This window comes from Mirounga leonina, unplaced genomic scaffold (genome assembly GCF_011800145.1).
Source record: "Mirounga leonina isolate KUSES-001 unplaced genomic scaffold, KU_Mleo_1.0 Mir_454, whole genome shotgun sequence".
In the NCBI taxonomy this organism is placed as follows: Eukaryota; Metazoa; Chordata; class Mammalia; order Carnivora; family Phocidae; genus Mirounga; species Mirounga leonina.
In genome coordinates this window covers 8,490,832-8,510,024 of record NW_023270763.1, presented here as the reverse complement: position 1 = coordinate 8,510,024, position 19,193 = coordinate 8,490,832, and the positions used below count along the sequence as shown (strand labels likewise).

The 19,193-nt window shown below is 44.6% G+C and overlaps 1 protein-coding gene across 1 annotated transcript in view; it reads right to left on the bottom strand.

Annotated features, from left to right (window-relative positions):
- The window catches only part of PRKRIP1 (PRKR interacting protein 1), a 28,035-nt gene extending 9,147 nt beyond the window's left edge, over nt 1-18,888 (bottom strand). The window contains exons 1-5 of the mRNA XM_034988571.1: nt 18,724-18,888; nt 17,896-17,974; nt 16,770-16,870; nt 10,012-10,097; nt 8,893-8,960 (exon numbers count right to left, since the gene is read on the bottom strand). Coding sequence (XP_034844462.1) covers nt 8,893-8,960; nt 10,012-10,097; nt 16,770-16,870; nt 17,896-17,974; nt 18,724-18,849 — 460 coding nt within the window. The 5' untranslated portion in view covers nt 18,850-18,888. The remainder of the gene's footprint in view (nt 1-8,892; nt 8,961-10,011; nt 10,098-16,769; nt 16,871-17,895; nt 17,975-18,723) is intronic.
- Nucleotides 18,889-19,193: the final 305 nt, after the last annotated feature.

The window sequence follows — 19,193 nt, the reverse complement described above, 5'->3', positions numbered from 1 at the left end:
AGCTCTTCAGGCAGATAGGGAGTCAGGTAGCATGAAAAAGGAAAGAGCACAGAGCCCTGAGCATGCGAAGCAAGGTGGAAGAACAGAGGTGTACACCTGGCAGGGGGCAGAGAACCCGTGGAAGAGAGCAGCCAGACCAAACTGGTGGAGAGACTGGAAAGGTGGAGAGACTGTGACTAGATTCCAAGCAGGGTCACCCTGTGGATAGGTGCACTGGACAGTGGAGACACATTACCTGGGTTCCAATCGTGCCCCATCACTCCCTCCCTCTAGCTCTGTTTGGTGCCTACAGTCCCTCAACTCTAAAATGGGAATAAAACCACTGCCTACCTACCTCTCAGGGCCACTGGGAGGATAATATTAATATCTGCAAAGCACTTACAGCTGTGTGTACGTAATAAATGTTCAATAAACGTTAGCTATTATTATATAATTTTCTTTAAAGTAAACTGCACCCCCAACGTAGGGCTTGAACTCACAACCCTGAGATCAAGAGTCGCAAGCTCCACCAACTGAGCCAACCAGGTGCCCCTCTTATTATATAAAGTTAAAAAAGAAAAAACAAGTCAAAAATTGAGTCATTTGCCCCCATCCCCAACAGCAAACCAAGACTTATAGTTACAATCTATCCCAGGAATGTGACTTTTTTTTTTTTTTAAGATTTTATTTATTTGACAGAGAGAGACACAGTGAAAGAGGGAACACAAGCAGGGGAGCGGAGGGAGAAGCAGGCTTCCCGCTGAGCAGAGAGCCCGATGTGGGGCTCGATCCCAGGACCCTGGGATCATGACCTGACCTGAAGGCAGACACTTAACGACTGAGCCACCCAGGCGCCCCAGGAATGTGACTTTTTAACACTTGACCTGAAATTTCGTGATCAACACTAGAGAGGTCATATGCATGATAAAAACCCTGCCCTTCCCTTTTCCCCAAAAAAGATTTCCCGGCCTGAAACAATCCTTTCTTTTCTTTTGCTTATAACTTCTTGCCCCACCCTCCTTCCAATAAAAACCTTCCTTCTTTACACCTCCTGGGGGCATCTCTCTACTTGCTAGATGGGATGCTGTCAGACTCATGAATTGCTTAATAAAACCAATTAGATCCTTAAATTTACTTGGATGAATTTTATTTTTTTAACAATAAGCAAAAGAACAAAGGACTGTCTAATCTCTGTTTTAAAAAGAACTTTGGAGGTTGTACAAAGGTGGGAGAAGTGGGGGCTGGGCTGGGAAGAGAGCGGAGGCTGCTACCCTGGTCCTGCCGGATCTGGATCTTTGTACAGTTTTTACTAAATCCCCAATGAGACCCTGAATGCTTTTGAAGTCATATTCTTATCCACATGGAGGATTAATTTTTAAAAGCCAGTGCCGGCAAGGAGAGGTGGAAGTGGACACTTGCACATTGTCGATGGCAGTAATAACTGGTACAACTCCTCTGGAAAGAAATGTATTTCAAGAGCCATGAAATCTTTTTATACTCTGTGATCTAGTAATTCCCACTACTAGAAATTTGTCTTAGGGAAATAAACCATAAAGGGGGAAGGGAGGTAGGTACATAATATTCACTAAGCAGTGTCTTCGGAAGGAAAACAAAAACGAATCAATCTAGTATCTAACGAAAGGGAAAGAGGCGTATCGCAGCAGGACAACTGCTGGATATCATCAGTCACTGAACAAATTATGAAGGACTGGAAATGCTTACAGTATGAAATAAGCAAAACGGAAACCTGTTCGTACACTACACAAATGACATGCACATGCAGGGAGAGACAAAACAAATGGACAGAAAGAAAGGGGATTTATTAGGATAATATATGAGTTGTTTCCACTACTGTTACACTATTGTTTATACAATATTTTAAAATCCAGGAATCTGAGATTTTATTCACGTATTTTAGGAATACCAGCTAAATGCAACTGAGTGTAACTGAAACTGATATTAACTTATTTATTTACTTTTTAAAGTTTACTTGTTTTTGTAATCTCTACACCAACATGGGGCTTGAACTCATGATCTCGAGATCAAGAGTCACATGCTCTTCTGACTGAGTCAGCCAGGTGCCCTAAAACAGATATTAACTTTTAAAGAAAACAGATGAAAGAACAGACTAGGAAAAAATCCTTCCTTGTACTATGGAATTGTAAGGACATGGGAAAATATTTATGAGACAATGTTATATGATAAAATTAGAACTATAAATACAGTATTTACAAAAAGGCTTATGTGATATATATTTAAAAACTGAAATAAAAGAATTGTCATCAAAGTGTTAAAATTACTGTTTTTAGTAACGATTATAGATAACTTAAATTTTTGACTTTATTCTTTTATGCATATTCCAAAAACTTCTAGAGTGATCATATATTATCTTTCTCTCTTTTTTAAAAGATTTTATTTATTTAGAGACAGAGGGAGAGGGAGCACAAAGAGGGGGAGGGGGAAGGGCAGAGGGAGAAGCAGACTCCCTGCTGAACAGGAGTCAGGGGTGTGGGGGCCGATGTGAGGCTTGATCCCAGGCCCTTGGGATCATGACCTGAGCCAAAGGCAGCCACTTAAACCGACTGAGCCACTCAGGCGCCCCTATTATCTTTATTCTCAAGAGGCACAAAGGATATAGATAGTTTTCCAACAGAGCATATGTAATAAGAATTTTGGCACTGAAACAACAGTTCAATCTAAACCATTATTTTGAGTACCTTCTGAACCAGATACCAGTTGAGACAGGAGTCTTAATTGGGGCAATTTTGTCGTGTGTCCCCCCCCCCGCCAAGAACATTTGGCAAAGTCTGGAGACATTTTTGACTGTCAATAACCAGGGGGTGGTGGGCACCACTAGCATCTAGTGGGCAGAGTTAAAAATCCCACCGTGAACAGGACACAGCCCCTCACAACAAAGAATTCTTCAGCCCAAAATGCTGATAGCGCTGAGCATGAGAAACTGCTCCAGGTTTCTTCGGTAGGCAGACCTGTTAGGATAAGTAACACTGGTTTGGGGAGTTCAAGGCTTCAAAATAATCCACCACATTGGCTTAAAGCCATCCCATGGTGTCATTCAGACTACACTACTGGGCGTCTTCACTGAATTACTGGACCAGTGTGGACAACCAACAGGGATATTTCCTCTCCGACAATGGAACGGAACGCCTAGTCAGCTGTGCCTCACCACTTTTTAGAAGGGCCTCAAAAGCTGGAGCGATTTTCCGCCCTTTTCCTCAAGAACCCAGTGGTGCGCTGAAGCCTCCTTGTGGCCCAGCTCAGTATCACCACACTAAGTTTCTCTTCATTTCAACCAGATAGCAAAAAAATCTATTTTCTCTTTGACAAAGTGAAAAACGAGGAAGGAAACAGAGAAGACACACACATCACCTTCACGCCCAGCACCATCTATCCTGCTCACTGGTACAAGGTGTACCTGGCCATGTAGTTTTACTAATCACCGTTTAGTCTGCCCAGGTGCTAACCTCACAATTAAGCCTAAGAGCAGGGCCCATATACTACAACAACAATTTTCAAATTTGTTGGACGGCAGCCCACAGCCGACACATAAACTGAAAGAAAATTTCACAAATCACTGTATCCAGAGGTGTGACGCACTCTGACAATTTCTAGTCTGCTCTATTCAAGTTGGGAAAAATGACAGCTGCAACCTGGAAACTGACTGCAGGATCCAGAGAGCAAAATCACAACCTTAGTGTGAGAAAACACCGTGTTACCAAGGTGCACAAACATCTTTTTTTTTTTTTTTAGATTGATTGATTGATTGATTGATTTGTTTGTTTATTCGTAAGAGACAGAGAGAGAGAGAGAAAGAGAGAGAGGGGGCAGAGGGAGAAGCAGGCTCCCCGCTGAGCAGGGAGCCCGATGCGGGACTCGATCCCAGGACCCTGGGATCATGACCTGAGCTGAAGGCAGACGCCCAACCATCTGAGCCACCCAGGCGCCCCAAACATCATCTTTTTGACAGAACTGAAGCTCAAGACATGGGGAGGCGTAAGGGGTGGGGGCAGTGAGAGGGCACAAGGCCACGTAAAAAAGCTGGAGGCCTGGATGTAAGCTCCCAGAGAATACTAAAGCCTGCGCTATGATCTCAGATACGCTTTATAGCCTCGGGCAAATTAAAGAAAGGTGCCAGAAAACAGCACGGTCCGTGCACCTATGTCTAAGAGATTAGAGGAGGAGGATTCTAGAGGCCCCAACTCTGTGATGGTGCCACTGGTCTCCTTCGATTATAGAACCCATTACTAACAAGTTAAAATGTGACCCCAAAGACCCAATATAGGTTCATTAAGTACAAATTCAGAGCAAACTAACCTCACTCAGTTTCCTCAGAGTCTAAAAAAAAGAGTTTTTTTAGACTCACTGCTCAGGGAACGCCCCCAAAATATGGTGTATCTTAACTACAGCAAGATGTTTGGTTAAGTTATCAAACTGCAGAATTTTAGATCTAGAAAGAGCTTATCAGTTATAAGCTAAAAAAGAAATCTGCTCGAATAAGAGAAGCCAGGGGCGCCTGGGTGGCTCAGTCGTTAGGCGTCTGCCTTCGGCTCAGGTCATGGTCCCAGGGTCCTGGGATCGAGCCCCGCATCAGGCTCCATGCTCCGCGGGAAGCCTGCTTCTCTCTCTCCCACTCCCCCTGCTTGTGTTCCCTCTCTCACTGTGTCTCTCTCTGTCAAATAAATAAATAAAATCTTTAAAAAAAAAAAAAAATAAGAGAAGCCAGATGCTTGAGGTCAGGGTGAGCTGGAGGGAGAGCTAAGCCTAGAACTTACGTCTACTGCACTCACTCCATAACCTCAAATTAACCTCTTAATTTCTTATGACACGTCTGTGAGTAAGGAAAGAAGAGGGAGTCTGGCTGATTCTTAGCTGAAGAATTAACTCCACCCTAAGGGTTTTAGTGAACAGGTCCCTGCCAGCCTACACAGAGCTCTCCCTAGAGGGCTTGGGCTCTGGCCCTGGCCCAGTCTGGCTCAACATTTTCATTAATGACAAAGGAGTTACGTTTATCAACTCTGCCCATGACAGCCCCAGAAAGACATGGTAACATGGTGAATTTCAGAATCAGAATTCAAAAGGATTTTGGAACCTGAATCAACAGAGCCAATAGCACCAGGTTGAAATGCAAAAGAGCTGCAGTCCTGTGTTTAGATTTAAAAACAAAACAAAAAGGGGCGCCTGGGTGGCTCAGTCATTAAGTGTCTGCCTTCGGCTCAGGTCATGATCCCAGGGTCCTGGGATGGAGCCCCGCATAGGGCTCCCTGCTCCGCGGGAAGCCTGCTTCTCCCTCTCCCACCACCCCCCTCTTGTGTTCCCTCTCTCCCTGTGTCTCTGTCAAATAAATAAATAAAATCTTAAAAAAACAAAAACAAAAACAGAAAGCTCTAGGTAAGACAGAGCAAGCACATTTGACTCTCTCCACTGAATACAGGACCTGGACAGAATGATGGACTCTTGAGAAGCAAGCAGACTGGGGAAAAGACCAGCACACAAAGTGCCACTGGAACAGCTCTGAATTCCTGAGGTCTTTTTCCCCCTCGGTACCCCCAGCCTGGAGTCGGGATGATCTGATATGCAGAAGTGGAGCCCGGGGACAGACGGAACTCCACGAGAAACCCTCCGGTTCTGGTCTGAAGGGGTAAGAAAAGGACTCCCAATGCTGAGAGTAAGGGAAGTTGTGGTGTTTCTTCTTTTTTCTCCATTCTCTCACACCCTAGCTCCTAGGCAATCCTGCGGGAGTCACCGTGGCCACAGCACCTGTGGTGGCAATGGGGGCTTGCGGGCACAAACACTTCAGAAGAGGGGAGCCCTTCTTGCTGACTAGAGGAGCTGTGGTCCTAAGATGGCCAGGTAAGCCCTGCTGCTTTTCTTCTCTGTCCTCCCACTGCACGGCCCTGGAGGCAGGTGCAGCTGAAGGCAGCGTGTGCCAGAGTGTAACTAAAGCTCAGTTTTCTGGCTAGAGTCTAAGAAGGGGAGTCCCAGGAAACCAGAAAGTACAGGAGAGCTCATGGAGAAAAAGGAGATTAGAAAAGACATCGTAAGTCATTTATGAACTTCCGGGCTCAGCCTGACAGCGCAAGCATGGGTGTGGCCCGAATCATCATACCAAACACTCTGAGACCTGAACGCAAAGAACTAAACCCTGCCTGGCCACCGCGCAGTGCATGCAGGACACACCTGGAGAGCACGGCAAAACTTGGAAAACCGAACTGACGCTAGAACCACAACCTGCAGGAGGCTAGGGAGAATCCATGTTCTGAAACACAGCCAGGCTGACTGCCTACTAAAACAAATACCACCAAGACCAAAGCCTCATGATATAATACTCAAAATGCCCAGGGGGTGGCCTGGGTGGCTCAGTCGGTTAAGCATCTGACTCTTGGTTTCAGCTCAGGTCATGATCTCAGGGTCCTGAGATCGGGCCGTGTAAGGCTCCCTGCCCCCGGCCAGGTTTGTGCAGTCTCGCTCTCTCTCTCTCCAATAAATAAAACATTTAAAAAGTCAAAATTTTAGAACTTTTCTGAAAAAAACACAGTAATTGAGATAAAAAATTCACTGGGTAGGATCAATAGCAGAGTAGAAAGGGCACAGGAAAGAGACAGCTTGAAAGCAGATCTGTAGAATTATCCAACAGGAAGAACAGAAACAAAAATGATAAAAAAAAATTTCCAAATTCGACAAAAGACATATATAGCCTACAGATTCGAGCAGCTCCATGAACTCCAAACAGGATAAACCCAAGGAAATCCACGTGTAGACACGTCATAATCAAACTGCTGACATCTAAAGACAGAAATCTTAAAAGTAGCCAGAAAAAAACAATGATAGAACAATTTGAATGATTACAAAATTTTCATCAGAAACCGTGGAGGCCAGACAAAGTGGAATGGCATTTCTAAAGTGCTAAGAAAAAACTTAGAATTTTAGATCTAGTGAGAATGTCTGTCAGGAACAAAGGTGGTATGAAGACAGCCTCATATGAAGAAAAGCTAAGAAAATTATAGCCAGCAGACCTCTTCTGAGTGACTAAAAAAAAGTTCTTCAGACAGAGGGGAAATGATGCCACCGAAAAGCCTAGACCAAGTACTTCTGGGTTCCCCTACATGTAGGGAGGGAGAAGAGGGCTGGGAAAGTAATGAGGTGGTTTATTTGAGGGATGAGGTCCTAACAATCACATTTTAGTGTTGTAAAATAAATTATTCTAAGAAATGGTAAGAAATAGCCTAAAACTATGCCATACATAGAATGTCACACAGCATATTTACAACTTAGAAGGAAATCGATTCTGGAGGGGACCAATCATATTTAGTGTATCAGTGAAAGTCTGACTTTATCTGAAGACCAAAATCAAAACTGTCCAACCAGGAGCCATGGCTGGTCAATCAGGGAAGAGCCATCAATTCAGCAATGTGGTCTGCTGCTGTCATGTGTTTGGTCTCTTAGCATCCTTGGTCCTTTCCATTGGACACCTCTCTTTCCCTCTCAGCCCAGGGGCTCTCAGGGGAGTGGCTCGTACCTCTGGCTGTGTGATGGGTTCAGAGGTGGACAGGACTGGTAGCACTACGGGACGGTGATACATGACTCGGCCCCTATTCCTCCTTGTTAACAAAATCTCATCTCAGTCTAGGGTGGCAATGTACCCAGCTCCCAGGGATGAATCCTGACAGGTTAAAAAGATAGTCACAACAATTCTGTTTTCTATTCATCTAGCTTAACAGCAGCAAGGGATGGCAAAGTCACCCAGTATTAACCAATGAAATATAAAATGACATCTGTTGGGCACTTTGGGGGGATCTTTTGCTCTTCTGTTAAAAAAAGAAAAAAAAAAAAACAAGTACCACTTCTTTCCCCTTTCTTTCTTCCTTGAACATAGGTATGATGCCAGGAGCTGCAGCAGCCATCTCATGCCCACAAAATAAAGGCCAAGAGAACTGTCAGGATACTGGGCCTGACACTACTGTGCTGCTGAACCACATCAGGCTGCCACCGACCACCAAATTTCTTGTTATGTGAGAGAACTGACCTCCTCTTTGTTTAACTACTACTAGTTGAGTTTTCTGTTTCTTAGAGCCCAAAGCATTCTTTTTTTTCTTTTAAAGATTTTATTTGACAGAGAGCATAAGCAGGAGGAGTGGCAGGCAGAGGGAGAGGGAGGTTCCCCACTGATCAGGGAGCCCGATGTGGAGCTCAATCCCAGGACCCTGGGATCATGACCTGAGCCAAAAGCAGACCCTTAACCGACTGAGCCACCCAGACGCCCGAAGCCCAAAGCGTTCTTAAGTGACTTGCCAAGTGACTCAATCAGAGCCAAAAAGACACAAAAACACTTTTGCTAGAGACATCCCCTCAGTCTTTCCTTCAAAAAAAAAAAAAAAGATTTTATTTATTTATTTGAGAGAGAGCAAGCTAGAGAGAGAGAAAGAGAGCATGAGCACGAGCCAGGGGGAGGGGCAGAGGGAGAAGCAGACTCCCTGCTGAGCAGGGAGCCCGACTCAGGGCTGGATCCCAGGACCCTGAGATCATGACCTGTGCCAAAAACAGATGCTTAACTGACTGAGCCACCCAGGTGCCCCACAACCACAGGGAGGACATGTACCTGCCTGAGGACAAGGAGCCAGGGGACAGAGGAAGACAAAGAATGCCAGTAACATCATTGAGCTCTTTTACTAGCCATCCCTGAAGGGAGGTCTGTCCTGACTTAATGTAAGCCAGTATCTTTCCTTCACTTCACTTCCTGACACTTGCAATTAAACGAGTCCTAACTAATAGAAATAAGTTCTCATTTCTTCAGTGGCCAGCCAACCAGCTCCAAACTCTAAATCTCATTCTTGACAGGTCAGCCGTGGTGATCAACACTGAGAAAGATCACAACCAAGAAAAGTAAGTTCCACTCACCTTCTTTTTGTTTCTTCTGTTCAAGTTTCATCTTCTTTGCCAATAATTTCTTCTCTTTTAACTTCTGGCTATAAATATAAAATACATTAATTCCTTCACTACCTTACTGTATATTTTAGAAAATAAATATCTACTTATAGAATGTTTAAAGACCTTATAATCACACAAACGCTATAATAATGAAAGGGAAGAAATACTTTCTCGTGATTCTGCTACTCCAACACCATCAGCATTATCAAGCTATTTTCTTCTTGAATCAAAATGAAATCCCGGGGAGTCCTGAGGTGATTAAAGCAATCTCAGGAATACTGGAGATGTTTTTCATTCTAAAATATTTAGGAACTATTTTTATTTATTTATTTTAATTTATTTTCTTGAATTATAATACTTTATTGCAGCATCAGCAAAGGTGAGATTTCTGAAGCTGGTGAAGACTGGGCAGCATTTCCATGTGAAATGTTACAGCTTTGTTTCTTATTTAATTCCACACGCAGAAACTGAAACATGGTAAAAGAAAAAAATGCAAAGTAGCTAGAAAAAAAGATGTAATCAAGTTGTAGCATACAGACGTGCTCTTTAACTAAATTTACCAAGCATATCAGAAAGCAAACGAAAGATGACTATCCCAATAAATCAACAGATTGCCAGAAACAGACTAAGAATTAGGGACCGTTTTTAGAATCCTGCTTAGCTCTCTAAAGGGCGAGGGAGCATTTATTAAAACACACACACACATACCCAGTCTACATACTGACGTAATGTCACTGAGGGAAATCACACACCCTAATTTAAGGAAGAAGCTAAAGAAAGTTGGCTCACAGCATAGTTGAAACTTGATGTTAAAATACAGAAGTGGAGGAGACCTAGAAATCTACCTGATCACCCAAGCGCTGACCTGAGCTGTGGACAATCTGTAACGGGTGGGTGGGGGAAGCATCAGCAGTAAGTGACTTAATCTCTCCTCAGATACTGGAAGAAAGGCCATCCCTCTACTGGGTAACACCCAAGACCTCGACAGGTCATACACTGAACTTCTGACCAAAATGACTATTCAGTCACCTGCTCTCACATTTCCTGCCTTTAAATTTCATTGGTTATGAGAAGCCACAAAGCCCTCACCGCTTTTTCCGCCGTTTTGCTGTCTGCTCCTCTGCAGCAGTTTTATTCCTCTCCAATCTCTTCTGAAACTCTGCATCCAATTTTTGCTGTGAAAAAAGACATCATTTAGACACACTCTGGGCCGTGCAGGAGAGCTCTAGAAGTCACACCACTGAGGGTGCTGGAGGCACACTGAGGTCTCCAGGGCCACTTTAACTGGAAGAGGTTGCCCAACAGGTGGGGCGGGAATCAATATATGGCTTTCTGATGGCGACTATTACTTCTTCAGTTCAGTAAGATACCACGACTGCACAATGAAGCATGAGAGCATGAGAAGGGGCACAACTACTGGTTACATAGCCAGGGCCTTGGCTAGTGCGCTATTGTCATTTATAGTAAGAAATCTACACAGCTGACCTTTGAACACAGGTTTGCACGGTACAGGTTCACCTACACGTGGATCTTTTTTGATAAATACAGGACACTACTGTAAATGTATTTTCTCTTCCTTATGATTTTCTTAACATTCTTTTTTCTCCAGCTTACTTTATCATAAGAATACAGTATATAATATGTATACAAAATATGTGTTAATCGACTGTTCTTATCATCAGTAAGGCTTCTGGTCCATAGTAGAATATTAGAAGTTTTAGGGGAGTCAAAAGCTTCATGCAGATTTTTTTACTACATGGTAGGGGGCTTGGTGCCCCTAATCACCTTGTTTGTTCAAGTCAACTGTATTTGATCTTCACCCACTATTTCTGGCACAGAGGCCCTAAAACTCTTGTAAATTTCCTATACAAGAGCCACAGAGGCATCCTTTATTTTAAAGATTTTACTTACTTGACAGAGAGAGAGAGCACACGTGCGCGCACAGCAGGGGGAGCAGGAGAGAGAGATGCAGGCTCCCCGCCAAGCAGGGAGCCTGATGTGGGGCTCGATCCCAGAAGCCTGGGATCGTGACCTGAGCCAAAGGCAGCCGCTCAACTGACTAAGCCACACAGGTGCCCCAAGGCATCTTTTATTATTATAATATTTAATTATGTTCCTGGTTCCTGAAATAGCTCCAGAAGTAAAGGTGAAGTGGTGTCTTTTTCATAACAAGTCCCTTTCAACCACAGGAGTTTATGTTAATGAGTGACTTCAGAAAGCCCCTAAGGAAGAGGGCTGATCATCAGGGTAACTTTCAGTCCCACCGCCTATGCTCCAAAGAGGGAAATGGGGCTGCAGGTTGAACAAATTACCAATGGCCAGTGATTTAATCAGTTTGTAGTGACGCCCCCAAAATCCCAAAAAGAGGGGCACCTGGGTGGCTCAGTGGGTTAAATGTCTGCCTTCAGCTCAAGTCATAATCCCAGGGTCCTGGGATCGAGAACCATGTCTGGCTCCCTGCTCAGCAGGGAGTCTGCTTCTCCCTCTCACTCTCCCTCTGTGCTCTCTCTCTCAAATAAATAAAATCTTAAAAAAAAAAAAAATCCCAAAAAGATGGGGTTCAGGGGCGCCTGGGTGGCTCAGTCGTTAAGCGTCTGCCTTCGGCTCAGGTCATGGTCCCAGGGTCCTGGGATCGAGTCCCGCATCGGGCTCCCTGCTCTGCGGGAAGCCTGCTTCTCCCTCTCCCACACCCCCTGCTTGTGTTCCTGTTCTCGCTATCTCTGTCTCTGTCAAATAAATAAATAAAAATCTTAAAAAAAAAAAAAAAAAGATGGGGTTCAGATGGCTTCTGAGTTGGGTGAACATGTGGAGGTGCTGGGAGGGGAGGAAACTCTGTGTCCCCTTCTTCCACCTGGCTGTTCCTGAGTTCTGTGAGCCCCTGTAAGCAAATTAACTGAGCCTGAGGAGAGAGTCATGGGAAACCTCGAAGTCACAGCCAGTCAGTCAGAAGCCCAAGTGACAACCTGGGCCTGGGATTGGCCATTGAGGTGGTCAGGGGCGGGGAGGCAGTCTCGTGGGACTGAGCCCTGAACCTGTGACATCCAATGTTATCACCAGGTGAACAGCATCAAAACTGAGTTAAACTGTGGGACACTCAGCTGGTGTCCCAGAACTGCCTGGTGTGGGTGTAATCCCCACACATTTGGTGACCAGAAGTGTTAGAAGAGTAGCAGAGAACTGAGAGTAGAGGACACGCACAGGAGTGCATTTTCACCTTACAGGGACCTGAGCTCATCAGATGAACGGCCAGAGCTGGAACTGTGGGATTTTCAGGTCCTAACTGATGACGGTTATAATGACAGATTCCACAGCAGCGTTCACACCCACTGCCATCACCACCCCTAGGCACACACACGTGTACAGAGGCACAAGTGAGTGTGCACACATACACACAGACCCATCCCTTGTATTGGTCCTTCCTAGCAGCTCCCTGTCTCTAAGCCTCTGTTTTCTCACCAGGAAAACAGGAAAAAGATGAATTCCTCTCTCCCAGAGTCTTCAGGAAGAATAACATTTGACGACCTGCAGGAAAGCACTTGTAAACCATTGATGCAATTGCCACAGAGTACCATCGCTTTCTCCTAGTCATAGCCAGAAAGGTCAACAGGGAAGTAAGGAGCCTGCAGAGGACAAGCTGGCTTCAACGGCGCTGCCAGGGCCGTGCGGATCTGCTCACAGTGGCACGGAAACTCTGAGAGCAAAACTCATGAGACACAACAGGCGCTGGGGTACCTGGCTGGCTCAGCTGGAAGAGCATGCGACTCTTATCTCAGGGTGAAGTTCCGGACCCACGTTGGGTGTAGAGATTACTAAAGAAATAAACTTAAAAAAAAAAGGTCTCCTTTCAAGAAAATCAGCTGATTAGAGGACAAGTCGAAAGTAAACAACTTGGGGCACCTGGTGGCTCAGTCATTGGGCGTCTGCCTTCGGCTCGGGTCATGATCCTGGGGTCCTGGGATCGAGCCCCGCATCGGGCTCCCTGCTCGGCGGGAAGCCTGCTTCTCCCTCTCCCACTCCCCCTGCTTGTGTTCCTGCTCTCACTCTCTCTCTCTCTCTGTCAAATAAATAAATAAAATCTTAAAAAAAAAAAAAAAGTAAACGACTTGAGGGACATCTGGGTAGCTCAAGTAAGTGTCTGCCTTCGGCTCAGGTCATGATCTCAGGGTCCTGGGACTGGATACCCCCCTCAGGCTCCCTGCTCAGCGGGGAGCCTGCTCCTCCCTCTCCCTGCCCCAGCTCCAGATCATGTGCACTCTCACTCTAATAAGTAAAATCTGAAAGAAAGAGAAAGTAAACGACTTAAAGCTAAAAGCACATGATCTGTTTAGAAGCTGAGCCATACCCGTCTCACTCTGCTGCTGGAGCAGCTGCCCCCTGCGGGCTGAGAACCTGCCACAAGGAGTTGAGGAGCACCATGCGCTCTTTCAGTGATGACATCCTGTTAGTCACTGTGAAAGGTGAGGACACTCTTGCCTCTTTGTTTCTTCTAACCTCAGAGCCTGTCTTTCGCCGTGTGAAATAAAATCCTTCACTGTGTGAAATAAGAACCTGGGTGTCTCTGGGGACTCAAGGTTTGTGAAACATTTTTCTGTATTTTCTCTGGGTCTTTAATCAATATATAAAAGGTTCAGACTAACTGATGGTAGCTAAGCCAACTGCCTGCTCTAGTTCCTTCCCTCTAAAGTAGTTTAAAAATTTTTTAAAGTGCTTCTGATAGTTTTTACGTAGTTTTCTTTATTCTTGACAGTGGAAACCCCACCATGGTTAACAGGTATAGCTGTGTGACAAGCCACCAGAAACTCTCCACCAGAATTGAAAATGTCACAAGTGGAGGATGGTAGTAGCTGGAGAAGAAACACCAACAGCTGGGGGCCAAGACAGGCTGCAGGACAAGCAAACGCCAGGTGAAAACCACCACAGCAACGATTCCATTCTGTTTCCAAATCATAAAGATATTTTTCAAACTCAATTTTGGCCATTCCGGTGAATTTTTACTTTTACGTATTTTCTTCTGTATCATGTCTATCTCTTTAATATTTTCCCTTGTGTTTTATGTTGGAAAATTTCAAACATAGAAAAGTTGAAGGAATTATACAGTCCATATACCCGCCACCAAGATCCTACAATTGACATTTTGCTACTTGCTTGATCATGTCTGTCCACCTATCTATACCCCTATCCATCCATCAATCCATCTTATTTTTTTAAAGATTTTATTTATTTATTTGAGAGAGAGAATGAAATACAGCATGAGAGGGGGGAGGGCCAGAGGGAGAAGCAGACTCCCTGCCGAGCAGGGAGCCCGATGTGGGACTCAATCCCGGGACTCCGGGATCACGACCTGAGCCGAAGGCAGTCGCTTAACCAACTGAGCCACCCAGGCGCCCCCATCTTATTTTTTTTAACACATTTCAAGATACCAGAACATTTCACTTCTAAAGATTTAACCATGCACAGCATTAACTAGAGTTTAATATTTGTTAAGTTTTTCCATTTTTTTTCCATTTAAGGTAACACATACAACAAAACACTCAAATCTTGTGTACAATTTGATCATACCAGAAAGTTCTCTCATACCCCTTCCTATCCAACTCACAGAGACAATTATTGTTCTGATACACATATAGGTTTAACACAGATTAGTCCTGCTCTTATAGAACTTCATTATAAATGGAATCATACGATATGCTCTCTTTTATGTGAGGCTTCTTTCACTCAGAATGTTTTAAGAATCATCCATGTTGTCGGATGTACCATTAGTTTCTTCCTTTTTATTGCTAAATAGTATTCTAATGAATGATTTTTTAATTTTTAAAAACATTTAATCCCCTTATATAGGAGGAAATTCTACAGTGAGTCTTTTTTAAGTCAAATTACTGGAAAATCAAATGTTATTGGATAAAGTGGTTTCCTCCTTTATAAAAAGCAAACAATTATCATTGTAAAAGTATGTGAAGCTCTCTAAAACGCACAGATGTATTCAATGAAATAACAGGCATCATGGTTAGACTGAGGAAAAGGTCTTTTCCAGTGCATGCTGTAAGATTAGGAACAAGGGGCAATCTCTCATGCATGTTAGGAAGAGAAATCAGATTTGGAAAATCACAAAGAATTAGCCAAATAATATCTGTGGGTTTTTTGTTCTTTTTTTTTTTTTTTAAGATTTTATTTACTTTGACAGAGAGAGAGAATAAGTGTGGGGAGTCGCAGAGGGAGAGGGAGAAGCAGGCTCCCCAGTGAGCAGGGAGCCCAATGCGGGGCTCGATTTCAGGTCTCTGGGATCACGACCTGAGCCAAAGGCAAATGCTTAACCAACTGAGCCACCCAGGTGCCCCTGATTTTTATTAATAGTCAGGTGGGAAAATATAGAAGCACAAAAATGTATTTTTTCCCTGATTTTTACTAATAGCCAGTAGTAAAATATAAAGGAGCACCTAGCACCACTGCAATAAAAAAACCAAAATCTTTGAACACATGTGAGATATATACCGAATCTCTATAAATCATTAAGAGATGCAGGAAAAAAAAAGACAACATTTCCAGAGGGGATGACTAAACACTGTAACATCCATTCTCATTCAATTTAAGTTACGGATTCAACTCAATTCTAGTAAAACAAAACAAAACAAAACAAAACAAAAAACAAGATTTTTGGTGTGGGTAAAATAAGTCCAAAATTCTATTTGAAAAATAAATGAAATGTCCAAAGAGTATTTTTAAGAACAACGAGAGGTTTTTGGGTCTTCTAGTCAGGTAATAAAAAGCTTAATAGTTCTCATAATACTGCGGCGCCTGTCAGGTCATGATCCCAGGGTCCTGGGATCAAGCCCCGCATCGGGCTCCTCACTCTGCGGGAAGCCTGCTTCTCCCTCTCCCACTCCCCCTGCTTGTGTTCCCTCTCTCGCTGTATCTATCTCTGTCAAATTAATAAATAAAATCTTAAAAAAAAAAAATACTGGGGCGCCTGGGTGGCTCAGTCGTTACGCGTCTGCTTTCAGCTCAGGTCATAATTCCAGGGTCCTGGGATCGAGCCCCACATCGGGCTCCCTGCTCGGCAGGAAGCCTGCTTCTCCCTCTCCCACTCCCTCTGCTTGTCTTCCCTCTCTCGCTGTCTCTCTGTCAAATAAATAAATAAAATCTGGGGCGCCTGGGTGGCCTAGTCATTAAGTGTCTGCTTTCGGCTCAGGTCATGATCCCAGGGTCCTGGGATCGAGCGCCGCATCGGGCTCTCTGCTCCGCGGGAAGCCTGCTTCTCCCTCTCCCACTCCCCTGCTTGTGTTCCCTCTCTCGGTGTCTATCAAATAAATAAATAAAATTCTTAAAAAAAAAAATAGTTCTCATAATACGTTTTCTAAGGCTATTCCCAATTCTTTATTATTTATACCTGTCATGAAGAAATGCCAACCTCTAACTAGAACACTCAAAGCAGACACATGAAAGCACAGTACTATTCACACCAAACACACAGCTACATGGAATTTAACCAGGAATTCAGCCAAAAAGAGAACCGTTAGAAATAATAGCCCAATAACTGATGTGGGAGATCCTGCTTTCTGTTCCATTTCAAGGCAAATGGCCTGGAGGCGAGAGGGGACTCTGCTGTCCCTTCTACACACACGGAAGTCTCCCTTCTCTCATTCATGTACTAGTGGGAGCATCTTGATGTGCGGAGTCCGACCAAGAAATAACCTGGATTTGATGTCTGTTTCCCGTGCTGACTTTAGAACGCAGCTTCACACAGGCCAAGAACCAGGTGTTATTTCCTCCTCTTTAAATGCTTTTTCCTAAAAGTCCTAAGTGCACATTGCCCAAACCCAAGGGCTCGGCCAGCCTCTTTGCTCACTGACCTTCTCGGCCATCGCATCCATGTAGTCCTGTCGCTGGTACTCTCTCCGGCGCAGATGCCTGTAGACATGGAACTCTCCACTGCCAGCCCCAGCGCTTGAACCTGTAGTCAGGAGAGTCCAGAGTTCTTAATGAAATCCAGTTACCAAACAGGCTACCCTTAATCAAAAGGGACCAAAAAAAAAAGAAACTGAAGTAATGGAATGGACCATTCCCCATTGTACTCCAGAACCTGGCACAGTGACTTGCATAGAATAGTCATCATTAAATAATTATTGCATGAATGCTGAATGCGAAGTCACTAAAAATTCCACTCTAACATAGTAAGAGGAGGAACAAACTGTGGTTGAGAGACCAGAAACCCAGAAGATAGCTTAAGACCTTTCCCTCCCCTGCCAGTTGATTTCACATTTGACATGCTAAATTTCTACTGAGCTGAAAAGATGTCCATGTATATTAAGTTTTAAAAAAAAAGTTTACTAAGTAGTATGTGTTGAACAACCACATTTTTATAAAATCATTTTTTCTTAAACCTGAGTGGTTTTGACTATAGGAGTTTGAAAGGCTATTATCAGAATGTTACAAGTGGGGGGCACCCGGGTGGCTCAGTTGGATTGGGCAGCCGACTCTTGATTTAGGATCAGGTCATGATCTCAGGCTCCTGAGATCGAGCTCCGTGCTCAGTGGGGAGTCTGCTTGGGATTCTCTCTCTCCTTCTCCCTGCTGTGCTCACTCGCTCATGGGCACGCTCTCTCTCAAATAAATAAATCCAATCTTAAAAAAAAAAAAAATGTTACAAGGGGAATGGTGGAATTATGGGGGTTCAAAATTTTTCATACCTGTTATTTATTCTTCTTTATAATTAGTACGTTATTTTACAACCCCAAAATAAAACTATTTCCAGTTAGAAAAAAACCAATACAACACATTATTTAAAACAATGCAGAAGAAAATTCTCTAGTGCCAAGCTATAAGCAACAACACCCCTTCTTTGTAAGTACAAAATTACTGAACCAGTAAACTTTTTTTTTCCTGTTAGAGATCTAATTAACAAATACTAACTGCAGGGTTTTTATATCTACACTTCAAAAATTGTATTCACTGACACATATACACAAAAGCCATTACCCATTACATCTCGAACAAATTCTGGGGGAGGCCGAGGTGCCCATTCGCTCATTTTTTCTGGAATTGGAACTGCTTTGTCCTGCAACATTTAAACACAGAAGCATCTTTTAAGTACAAACCTGCTGACAAATTCACATCTCTTAAAACCAAGACGTTTTAACTGGATGGGTGAAATAAGGTTGCTTTGCTCCTTGGAGCTAAAACTGATTTTCTTCCCTGCTTTAGATTTACTTCAATCCCATATACTTTGGGGTCTATCACAGCCCATAGCCTTGCCAGGGCTACACCTAACTTTCCAAAGCAGAATTCTGAAACGTAAGTCACCATTTATGGCCGGAAACCTCTAACCTTAACTCTACGACATCCGGAGTCAACCCTTTCTAGCCAAAGGTGTTAGAAGAGACCTCATCCAATTCTTTTTATGACTTAAGGGACCGAGACCCTGACGGGAGAGTGACCTGCCCCAGGTATGTCGGCCAATGCCCCTCTAACAATCGGTGCTGTTTAGAAGAAAATAAACCCTTGTGCCGACCCACAGATTCTTTCTGTGAACTTTCTGTGAACGCTTCAGTTCACAGAAAGTTAAACTAGAAGTGTCTGAGAGCACGGGAAGCCGCTCCACAGCGCCCTCATCCCGCCGGGGCTCCCACATAAGGCCAGGGGAAGCTCACTATCTCCGAGGTAGCCTACTCCTTCCTAAGGGCTGACCCTGGGGTTCGGGTACTGAGTTCCTAAGTGTGGAGGCAGGGGAGGTGGGCCCGCGGGTCCCCAGAAGCGCTGGAACGGAAGGGCGCTGGGAGGAGCCGTCGAACCAGCGCCTCGTCTCACCGGGTTCTTCATGAGCCGCTCCAGCTTGAGCTTCTGCTCTTCTGCCGCATTTTTGGGGATGACGAGCGCTTGTGGTTCTTTCTTGGGCCTCGGCGGTCGCACGGAGGAGGCAGCCGAACTCGCCATCACAGCTTCCCTTCTCTCTCGGCGAGCGGCAGCGGCGGCGCGCACGTATGACGACAGAGCCGCGCGCCAGCAGCGCAAGCGCACTCCGCTAGCAGGGCGGGGCTGGAGCGGAGTCGCAAGCCGGAAGCAGGCTGCTGAATATTCATGAGCTCGTGGCGGGGTGGGTTATCGTGATCAAAGCCGCTTGAATTCATTTCCTGTGTCTGAGCAAATCAGGGCAGCCGAGCGCCCACGTTCCAATGGGAGAGGTGGCCTTGCACGCCCGAGGGTTCGACCCCAGCCGGCCTTTCCAGTTCGCGTGCTCGTCGTGGCTCCGCCGGCAGCCCTGCTCTCAGCATCCCCTC